The sequence below is a fragment of the Nicotiana tomentosiformis genome, chromosome 2 (assembly GCF_000390325.3).
Source record: "Nicotiana tomentosiformis chromosome 2, ASM39032v3, whole genome shotgun sequence".
In the NCBI taxonomy this organism is placed as follows: domain Eukaryota; kingdom Viridiplantae; phylum Streptophyta; class Magnoliopsida; order Solanales; family Solanaceae; genus Nicotiana; species Nicotiana tomentosiformis.
The window spans coordinates 81,635,080-81,647,170 of NC_090813.1; the positions used below are offsets into that span (position 1 = coordinate 81,635,080).

Here is a 12,091-nt window from a genome sequence, read left to right on the forward strand (position 1 = left end):
GATAATTATTGAAGTGCGGTAATGAAAACTAACGGTAAACATAAATGCCTAAATTCCTGAAATGAGCCGTTACTCTTTAATATTGTGGAATATTTTTTTCCATTAAATACTACTGGACGCATCATGCTTAATGCCTTTATAGACTTGCCTTTCTCAGTTACACACGAGGTAGATATGCCCGATTTTTCTGTTAGCTTCAATTTTACGTGTCCATTTTTGGTGACCACGTAAAGTAACATATTTTACCCAATACACTATGTGACTCACCCAATTGACATTATTAATTTAACCAGATAAAGGAAGAAACTCGGAGAAAGTCCAAAATTTCCATGCTTATCCAAAAATACATAAAAAGGTGGGGTCCAATTCTTAATTCTATTGAAAATAGACCTTTCTCATCTCTTTAGTGACTATTTAGGATAAACACAAATTTGGATTTTGTCAATAGTGAGTTCACAGTAAGAATGGAAGACCAAGAGCAGGGGACCAAGTCAAGAGTTATGAAGGTAGACTCTAAGGAATCATGGGATTTCCATGTTAATCAAGCCACTGTTCAAGGATCCCCTGTAAGTAAAACCTGCATGGCTATTTAAATCTTGATTTATTTTTTTTATCTGTGAGTTTAAGCTTTTCCAAGAATATTCCCCCTTGTATTCGTGATTGAAGCTTATTCTTTTCTTCAAGTTGGAAACTCTTTTGTGGAGTTTTCTATTTGTAGTATGTGTCAATTCATTTTTCCCTTTTTGGGGTTTTTGTAGATTGTGGCACACTTTACTGCTGCTTGGTGTATTCCCTCTGTGGCAATGAATCCCTTTATGGAGGAGTTGGCTTCTATGTACCAAAATACTATTTCTTTTCTCACAATTGATGTGGATGAGGTCAAGGTAATTTCTTTAGCCCTTTGCTATAAAAGACACAACTTTAAAGCTTAATAGATGTAGAAATTTCCTTTGCTGAACCTACTGCTAAGTGCTAAGGTCTGGTCTGGTCTGGTCATGGGAGGTTAGTTGCCCGTGGCTGTGGCATCCCCTTCGGTGATATAAGATTGTTAGTACAATATCTATTATATTGTGTGTCTTCCTGATTTGAGTTAAAGGGGTCAACAGAAATACAGAATTGGCAAGACCGGATCGATATTGGCAGTGTAAAGCCCACAATCCTGACTTGTTTACTTAGGACCCGAGTCAAGAGCTGAGTGTATGGCAGATGTTGGAGTTAATTATGCAGGAATTTAATGTATGTGACATAGCCGAGTGATGTCTTATACTAGTCCTTTTTGGCTTTCCAGTAGTATATCTCTCTAATTAAATACAGCATGTTGAGATCTCATAAGCAAAGTATAAAAGATAGCGAGAACCCAATTATCGGGCTGTACCAATTCATCCTTGTCTACAAGTTTGTCGATACTGCTATCCGTCTAAAAGCTCACATCTTCATCAGGAAGCAACTTCGAGACAGGGATTTGGAAAAGGATGTGATATATCAGACTAGATATATCCTCTGATCAAACATTTAGTTGTCACGAACTGCAACCTTTGGTTTAATTGGTCTTGCTTTTACAGCATAGTTTGATGCCATGGATAGTGATTTCATTTGGCGTCAAGAGGGTCTTTTATAAATCCATTACACCAAGAAAAAAAAATTGGTCTTCAAACTGATGACTCTTGGAATGTCCTTAATTGAGATCATCTCTTTTATTTCTCCTTCACTCAAACATGTAATTCATGACAAGTCATTACTCCTATTCCAAAAACAATTTTAAATCTCTTTAGTTTCAGAGAGTTGCTTAGTTGTGTGGCCTTACTTGTCTTCATCTGTTCCAATGTCTTATAGAATCTTGGTTATGAGTTATGACGAATCAGTCATACAATGATGTCAGAATAACCTCATAGGCATTCAATATGACAATATCACATTGTGCAACAAGAATATGTTCGTAGACAAAGTGAATATCACAATTAGTTTCATAAAGTGGATTATGTGGTTCGTCCCTTTTATTACTTTTGCCTGTCTACTATGATGAGCCTTTCAATTTGACGAGGAGGCAACTCCTGTTGTACAAAGGCTGGGTCTTTTTCTACCTTGATAGCATCATCCACTTGAAAAGGAGATTTGCATGAAAAGGAATTGTTTGGAGAATAAGATGCTTCAGATGGGATTTGTTTCACTAAAATTCCTCCAACTCCCAAGTGAAACAGGCTTAAGTTTGAGCTTTTGGATTGTCTTCTTAGCTTGCATGCTACAACTTACTATTGTTTGGCTAACATGAGTGGGTCAGAGAAATAGAAATCTCTATTGTTTTGCTGAAATGTTTTTATATCCTTCCTATTTTCTGGTGTAATATTCCGAGTTTCTCTTTTTGAGTATAATTAGGATGTGGTCTATTAAAGGTATTTATTCCCTAGTTGTCCCAACTTGACACTTGGGGCCAACTAAACTTGACACTTGGGGCTAATTAGCTTCTACAAAGTCATTTGATATTGTTCACAACTTCACATGATTGTCAAATGTCAACTGAGTCAACCATAATGGTAGTTTGTTGTCAAATCTTCACCCAATGGTAAAAATTTGTTTTGCTGTTAATCATTTCCTGAAATATTGAGCATTCAGGAAGACTTACATCTCTCACTATTGTACTACTTGAAATCCTCCTTTCCCCTTTCTCTCTAAAAATGCTTGAAATCTGAAGAAATTAAAACCATGAAATGATTTCCAAAGAAGTAATATCTAGCACAAAATGTTGGAATTTCCCATATTAAATCAGAGAATAACCACTTGGTTTTCGTCTTTCAGTTTTACCATTCCTCATTTTTTGTTGTTTAAGATATAAGCTCGTTGATATTTAAGATATTTAAGAGTAGAATAGTCATTTCAATTATTTGCAAGTGGCCAAGTTGAGAGATTCTTCCTCTCCTGGTCGCAAATCTTCTTATGTGCATTGCAATCAGACATGGAATATGCAAATATTTTGTCTAGGGAAAGGCTTCACATTTTATAATCATAAAATATAATGCAATCACTTCAGATACTGTCTAGCATTACCGTAGATATGTTAGATTAATGCTACAAGATTCTCGTTTGTAGAGTGAGTTTGATGATTATCTAACCGGATTCTTCTTCAGCGATTCCTGATCTTTTCTCTATTAATTGTGGATGGAGAATCTGATTGATAATAGCTAGGTATTTGCATTAATTTTCATAATGAAAATAATAATAATTCAAGTTCCAACTAGTATGAAACTGTATTCTAGGAAACCAAATGCATTTATCATTTGACATTGAAGTGATCATTGATAAGCTACCAGCGAACCCGTTAAGATTTTATTTAGCTACCTAGTTTCTCTTCTCTGTTTCTGAAACAGTACTCTGTTGTCTATTTGATCTGTTGAAAATCCATTGGCACGAACCTTCATAGACAGATGAATTTCTCCATGTTGTCTGAAGAAGCTATTGTCCACATTCAAACGCAAGATTTTGTTATTTGTTGTATGTCTTATTCCTTTTCAGTCTTGCTAGTTTCTGGTGTTAAAAAGGCTGTATATCACAACCTTACTGCTTATACTGGTAAATATGGCAGCTAGATTGTATTTAGCTATGATAGAGAACCTTTTAAGCAAGAACTCTGAATTTCAGGTTCCACCTAATATACGCAGATTAACATGCTCGGATCTTGTTTTACTGGGATGATAGGTTGGTGATTCACATTATTTTGTTTTTGTTTGCGGTTGGTAGGAGGTGGCTAGCAAATATGAGGTGAAAGCCATGCCAACATTTCTGCTGCTGAAAGATGGAGTGCCAGTTGACAAGCTAATTGGTGCAAATCCAGATGAGATAAGGAAAAGGGTCCAGAGTCTTGCTCAGTCCAACCCTACAGATATAGCCTAGTCCAAATAATACATATATCCCTTTTGTTGTATAATGTGCTGCAAAAGAGATTCTTTGAGTGTGTGGCTTGTGCTATTTCATCTTTAAATTGTAGATAATTCCATATCCACTTATAGAAGACTGTTTAATAATAGTGTTTTTTCTGTCTTCAAGGAGTGTAATAGCCTGTTTGGCCAAGCTTCTCCCCAAGCCAAAAGTGTTTTTTTTTCCAAACAAAAAGTGCTTTTTTCGTCAATTTGAGGTGTATGGCCAAGCTTCTTTTTTTTTGTTGGGAAAAAGGTGTTTTTGGCTAGAAGCGGAGTTTTGAAAAAGCAGAAAAAAGTAGTTTCTCCCTAGAAGCAGAAGCAGTGTTGACTTTTCTTCCTACCAAAAATATCCCTTGTAAAATATTATATATACCAAAATAACCTTAGTTTAAACTAATAAGTAATATAAAATGACTTTTGGGATGAACTTTCATATTTATTGAATGATTTTTTGATATATTTAAATTATCTTGAAAGAATAAAGTACTTTTTAATTTTATTTTTATATTTTACTTAAATAAAATAAAAAACTTAATTGTTATCTTTAATAATAAATATTTGTAATTATTTATCTACTTATATAATATTAACTATTAAGTAAATCTTTTCATGTCCTTATTTGTAATTTGACACTAAAAGTATTTTTTGAAAAATTTGGTCAAACATAAATTATTGTTTTAAAGTGCTTTTCAAATTGATTAGCCAAATACAAATTGCTTTTTTTCGAAAGTACTTTTTTAAAAAGCACTTGTAATTAAGTTAAGCTTATCTGTTACTTATAGCATGTTTGGTCTAAGCCAGAAAAATCAATTTATATTGAAAAATGCTTTTCTCCGAAAGTATTTTTTTAAAAAGTACTTTTGAAAAAATACTTTTCTAAATAAACTGATTTTTCCGGCTTAGGCCAAACATGCTATAAGTAACAGATAAGCTTAACTTAATTACTCGTGAATGTCTTTTCTTGACACTGAGAAGGTATTTGGCCTTATGTTAGATAGTGGTCCTGGAATCTATGTGCATACCAAACGCAAAAAAGGAATCCGAAAACGAAAGGACCCGTATGTGCTTGTAATTTCTAGTTGCGCCAGTAAAGGGGCGATAAGTGAGACTAGTGTTCTTATTTCAACTTACCGCGAATCATTGATTTGAATTTTTTTGCTTTTTCTTTCTTTTATGGATGTCGCTGCCTACTTATACATTGCAGCAAGAGAAAGAGTTAGATCATGCAACGTGAATCCAAGATCTATGCCTAGTGCTTATGCATTCGTGTTAAAAAGAAATTCTTGCATATGTGTATATTCAGTTCGAGGCAAAAGTAATGAATTCATTTTATTGAATCTGTTTTAAATCCGCCTTTGATCATGTATTAGAGTGCAATTGATCAGGATGTTAAACAACAGTTGGTGTCACTTGCCAAAGGATACGTCGAGACTACTCGTGGATAAATGGCACTAGTGTGGCTTTCACGCTTTAGTTGTTTTCGTGATGCATTAATATACTGTGATGACAACATATTAGCTCGATATTATTGATTGTTCGACGACAATGCCGTCTATTTCTTTAGGCAGAAGGACACTTCATACCTCTAAACCTTTCAACTTATAAGGACATAAATTGCGAATCTAACTTTGGAAAAAAATTGAGAATTTCTTTTTCAAGACATCTAGATAGCGAAAGATTATTCTTTTATATTACTGCAAGCTAAGCAAAGTCATGAAACTGACTAACCACCTTGAGTGAGTTTGCACCCAGAGTGTGGTGGCGGAACGCACCTTCAACGTCACTTGCTAAAAGGAAATAACAGACAGTTCAATGTACTAAACCCCCGCTATCACAGGGTTCAAGAAAGAGCTAGACTTTATTGGTTGTATTATACACAATTTTAACTTCTTGCGGCGACTTATACCTATGACCTCTCGGTCAAATAACAATAATCTTACCATTATTTCAAGACTCTGATGAATCGCCAAAAGGAAATACCAAATAATTTTACCATTATTTGCTTGCTAGCGTTCCACATCACAGAGTGACTTGTGTATTGGGGTTACGCAAATGGATAGACAAATGGTGAGTTGCTTTCACGCAGATTATTACTACTAATACAAATGCTAAGTTTGGTTACATAAATGAAGTCAAAAGGAATAGTTGAAAAGGCAACGTCCACTCATGAATGAAGATATAGCTAGGCATATAAGATTTCTTTGGAATAAAATATCTAAGCATAAATTTGAAGAGGGACCATAAGAGAAAAGAGACATTGTTAATGGTGGGTAATAATGTTGAAACACAACCACACTTTGAAGGGCTGTGAATGCCTTATTCCCAGGACAAAGAGTATCCTTTCTTCTTCTTTTTTTCATTCTTTTCTATCGTTATTGAATCCATAAATTAACTATTTTCCTTTTGAGACATATTCATATATTCTTGTCGTCCCAATAAGAACGATGATTTTGAATTATGAGAATCAACATATTCAGTTTTTGGTATACATTTGAATATTTGTTTCTTATTTTTGTGAAATCAAATTTTCATAAAGAAAATACATAAAGAAAATACATAAAGAGTAATATGATTTACTGGAGTATTATTTATTGTTAAATGCATTGTCATAAAGTTCAAACAATTATATTAAAAACTGATTTTATTCTTTAAATTAATATTGTCATAAAAAAATAGGACAAGGATAGTAATAAACTGAAAACCCCCTGAACTATAAAAGCAATTCGTGATTTTTATTCGTAGACGTGGCAAATTGTGGTACCAGAACACTTCAACTCTTACTAAAGTAGTGTAACATGTTTCAATTACTTCTCCGCATACTATTCAAAGTAAACCACATATTTTCACATTGCAGAAAAAAAAAAAGACGGTAAAAATAGCACGGGCTAGCCAGTTTTCGGACTGGTAATTCAAAAATAGCCCGCGTTTGTAAAGTCATTGAAAAATAGCTATTATTTTGCTGCAATACGGACCGGTCCAGCATAATATACTGGAGATTGATGCACCTGTGTATTAACTTTCAGCATATTATGCTGGAACTCCAACACGCGGAAAGTTCCAACATAATATGCTGGAGATTGGAGCACATGTGTATGAACTTCCAGCATATTATGCTAGACCGGTATATTATACTGGAACTCCAGTATATTATGTTGGAATATTTTCCAGATTTTGAATAGTATTTTCGTTCAGATTTATCTTTACATGAAAAGTGGCTAAAATTTGATTACTTTTGAAACTGTATCTATTTTTCAATTACCGTATGTAAATCTGACTATTTTTGAATTTCTCCGGAAAAAAAGGGTTTTAAATCTTAAATCAAAACAGTAGTGGACAGTCTTTTGATATTAATCTAATTTGTTCTTTGAATAATAGAAGTAGCAAACTCTTAACTGGTCTTAAGAATGATGCAATTTTTCAAAGAACACTCACCAAAAAACACGTTTTCCACACTTTTTTACTAACAAAATCATCAAAAGCTTTTCCAAAAGTCGTCCAAGTGGCTTATTTGATTAACAATTTAAGATTAATCAATAAACTATAAAACCTTATGGCCCAACAACTAAAGCACTATCCCCCATATAACATTTACGTTTTACGAAGTTAGAAAAAGAAAAACAAAATGACTAGCCACTTTAAATTCTATTTTTTTCGATAGACAACTGAATTATCCCAATACAGAAAAAAAGTTTTTAAAGAAAACCGTTGATTATTCTTTTGGAACAATTTTAGCACTTCTTTTGGCATGGCGTAAGGATATGTGTCCACTTTTAACCATAAATTATCACTAGTAGTCGTACTCGCGCGATGCGCTGTAAATATTAAACAATATTAATTAAATTAAATTGTGATCGTACTTGTTTAAACATATTAGATCGTATTGCTTTAATAAATTAAAATTGTCATCTTATTTGTTAATATGATATATAGTCATTGAAGAACTTTTTTGTTCTATATTTTTCTTTATTATATTATCCAATATTTAGTAATTTTACATTGTTAATAGAAATTTTTATTAGCATATTACTTTGTTTAATATTTTTGTCTAATCACTTTCTTTTTTGTAATATAAGAGAAGATATATATTTTATTAATCTTGAAATAATTTTTATTTTTTATTTTATTATGATGTTCTCAATAATATTATCTGAATTTTAATGAATAAAAACTCTATTAAATTAAATAGACTTATATAGTCATCGAATAACTTTTTTATTATATTTTTCTTTATTATATTATCCAATATTTAGTATAATTAAATTGTTAATAGAAAGTTTTATTAGCATATTACTTTGTTTAATATTTTTGTCTACTACTTTCTTGTTATAATATAATAGAAGATATATATTTTATTACTTTTAAAATATTCTTTTATTTTAAATTTTATTCTACGGTTCTCAATAATATTATCTGAATTTTAATGAATAAAATCAGTTTTTATGTTTTTGTAATTTTATTTTTTTATTTTAAAATAATTTAAAAACTCCAACTTGAAACTACTCTCCAATTTGAATGAAATTTATTTTTTAATTTTTTGTTTTTCATTATAAAATGTTTTCTTTTTTATTTTATAGATATTTATGAAAATATCAAAAACAATAAATATAAAATATAAAATATTTATTATTTTATTCATTAAAATTTAGATAATATTATTGAGAGACATATTTTCTTTTTAAAAATAAAAAGTTTATTTATGTAGAAAACATTATTGAGAATAATAGAATAAAATATAAAATATATATCTCAATAATATTATATATTTTTTAATGAATAAAATAATAAATTTTTAATATTATGTTATAAAATATTTTATTTTATTATTTTATAGATATTTAAATTCAAAAATAATAACCAATAACTAATTATTACCTACTTATGCCATGTGGCTTTTTTCTAGGCTATCATTTGGCTTAAGGAGAGAGCTTTTTCCTCTCCTTTTAATAATATATATAGAATTTATTTTATTATTTTATAGATATTTAAATTCAAAAATAATAACAAATAACTAATTATTAACTACTTCTGCCATGTGGTGTTTTTCTAGGCTGCCACTTGGCTTAAGGAGGGTTTTTTCCTCTCCTTTCAATAATATTTTTTGAATACATAAAATTTTTATTTTTAAAACCAAAAACAAAAATTATTTTAAAAAACAAAGAAATTTTGAATTGGCAGTTTTTATTTTTTTTGTAATTTTAATTTTTTATTTTAAAATAAATTAAAAACTCCAACTTGAAACTACTCTACAATTTGAATGGATATTTATTTTTTCATTTTTTATTATAAAATATTTTATTTTATTATTTTATAGATATTTAAATTCACTAATTATTAACTAAATAACTAATTATTAATTACTTATGTCATGTTGGTTTTTTCTAGGCTGACACTTGGCTTAAGGAGAGGAATTTTTTTTTTCCTTTTAATAATATATAGAATTTATTTTATTATTTTATAGATATTTAAATTTAAAAATAATAACCAATAACTAATTATTAACTAAATAACTAATTATTAATTACTTTTGACATGTGACTTTTTTCTAGGTTGCCACTTGGCTTAAGGAGAGGGTTTTTTCCTCATTCTTTTCCTCTCAATATAATATTTGCGTTTTACGAAGTTAGAAAAAGAAAATAAAAATGACTAGCCACTTTAAATTCTATTTTTTTCGATAGACAACTGAATTATCCCAATACAGAAAAAAAGTTTTTAAAGAAAACTGTTGATTATTCTTTTGGAACAATTTTAGCACTTCTTTTGGCATGGCGTAATGATATGTGTCCACTTTTAACCACAGATTATCACTAGTAGTCGCAATATTAAACAATATTAATTAAATTAAATTGTGAACGTGCTTGTTTGAACATATTAGATCGTATTGCTTTAATAAATTAAAATTGTCATCTTATTTGTTAATACGATATATAATCATTGAAGAACTTTTTTGTTCTATATTTTTCTTTATTATATTATCCAATATTTAGTAATTTTACATTGTTAATAGAAATTTTTATTAGCATATTACTTTGTTTAATATTTTTGTGTAATCGCTTTCTTTTTTGTAATATAAGAGAAGATATATATTTTATTAATCTTGAAATATTTTTTATTTTTTATTTTTTATTTTATTCGGATGTTCTCAATAATATTATCTAAATTATAATGAATAAAAACTCTATTAAATTAAATAGACTTATATAGTCATCGAATAACTTTTTTATAATATTTTTCTTTATTATATTATACAATATTTAGTATAATTACATTATTAATAGAAAATTTTATTAGCATATTACTTTATTTAATATTTTTGTCTACTACTTTCTTGTTGTAAAATAATAGAAGATATATATTTTATTACGTTTTAAAAATTATTTTATTTTAAATTTTATTCTACTGTTCTCAATAATATTATCTGAATTTTAATGAATAAAATCAGTTTTTATGTTTTTGTAATTTTAGTTTTTTATTTTAAAATAATTTAAAAACTCCAACTTGAAACAACTCTCTAATTTGAATGGACATTTTGTTTTAATTTTTTGCTTTTCATTATAAAATATTTTTATTTTATTTTATAGATATTTATTAAAATATCAAAAACAATAAATATAAAATATAAAAAATTTATTATTTTATTCATTAAAATCTATATAATATTATTGACATATATATTTTATATTTTATATTTTATTCTATTATTCTCAATAATATTTTCTAAATAACTAAACTTTTTATTTTTAAAAATAAAAATAAAATTCTTTTAAAAAAACAAAGAAATTTTGAATTTGCAGTTTTTTATTTTTTGTAACTTTAGTTTTTTAATTTAAAATAGTTTAAAAACTCCAACTTGAAACTACTCTCCAATTTGAATGGATAGTTTTTTTAATTTTCGTTTCTTATTAATAAATATTTTATTTTATTATTTTATAGATATTTAAATTCAAAATCAATAACGAATAACTAATTATTTAACTACTTATGTCATGCGGCTTTTTTCTCTCATTTTAATAATATATAGATAGATATAGATTGTTCTCAATAATATTATTAATTTTAATGAATAAAATTTCTATTAAATTAATGAGACTTATATAGTCATCGAATCACTTTTATGTTATTTATTTTTCTTTATTATATTATTCAATATTTAGTATTATTACATTGTTAATAGAAACTTTTATTAGCATATTGCTTTATTTAGATTTTTGTATGCTACTTTTTTTTTTAATATAATAGAAGATATATATATATATATATATATATATATATATATATATATTATTCTATTATTCTCAATAATATTTTCTGAATAAATAATTTTTTTGTTTTTAAAAAACAAAAATAAAAACTATTTTAAAAAAAACAAAGAAATTTTGAATTGGTAGTTTTTATTTTTTGTAATTTTAGTTTTTTATTTTAAAATAAATTCAAAACTCCAACTTGAAACTACTCTACAATTTGAATGGACATTTTGTTTTTGTTTTTATTATAAAATATTTTATTTTATTATTTTATAGATATTTAAATTTAAATATAATAACCTATAACTAATTATTAACTACTTATGTCATGTGACTTTTTTCTAGGCTGCTACTTGGCTTAAGGAGAGGGCTTTTTTCTCGCCTTTTAATTATAAATAGAATTTATTTTTTATTTTATAGATATTTAAATTTAAAATAATAATCAATAACTAATTATTAACTACTTATGCTGGCTTTTATCTAGGCTGCCACTTGGCTTAAGGAGAAGATTTGTTTTTCTCCTTTTAATAATATATAGATTTGAAAATTGAAATCTTATGGCCAAGTATTTTTACGGAAAGTACTTTTTGTTCAAATTTGAAGTAATTAGTCAGGTTTTAGAAAGAAAAAAAGTTATTTTTGAGTAAAAACAGAAGCATTTTTTGAGAAGAAAAAAAATAACTTCTCCTAAAAGTACTTTTGAAAAAAATAGCATTTTCTCAAAAATTCTTTCAAATTAATTAGCCGAACAAACTGCTTCTCATAAAAAGTATTTTAAAAAAAAAAAAAATTTGGAAACTTGGCTAAACAATCTTGGCTATTTTAGAAAAGAATTTTATCTACCTTAATGGACATATATTCCAGGTGAAAATTCGGATTAAAATATGCAGAGTAGCAACTTTTTATACTAGTAGTTCTATAGCAGATGCTTTAAAAAGA

The 12,091-nt window shown here is 27.9% G+C and overlaps 1 protein-coding gene across 1 annotated transcript; it reads left to right on the forward strand.

Moving 5' to 3' along the window:
• Positions 1-406: 406 nt before the first annotated feature.
• Positions 407-4,037, forward strand: LOC104109811 (thioredoxin-like protein CXXS1). Its single transcript, XM_009619180.3, has 3 exons — positions 407-566; positions 759-884; positions 3,733-4,037. The coding sequence occupies exons 1-3, from the start codon at positions 465-467 to the stop codon at positions 3,883-3,885; spliced, it is 381 nt and encodes a 126-aa protein (XP_009617475.1). The 5' UTR covers positions 407-464; the 3' UTR covers positions 3,886-4,037.
• Positions 4,038-12,091: the final 8,054 nt, after the last annotated feature.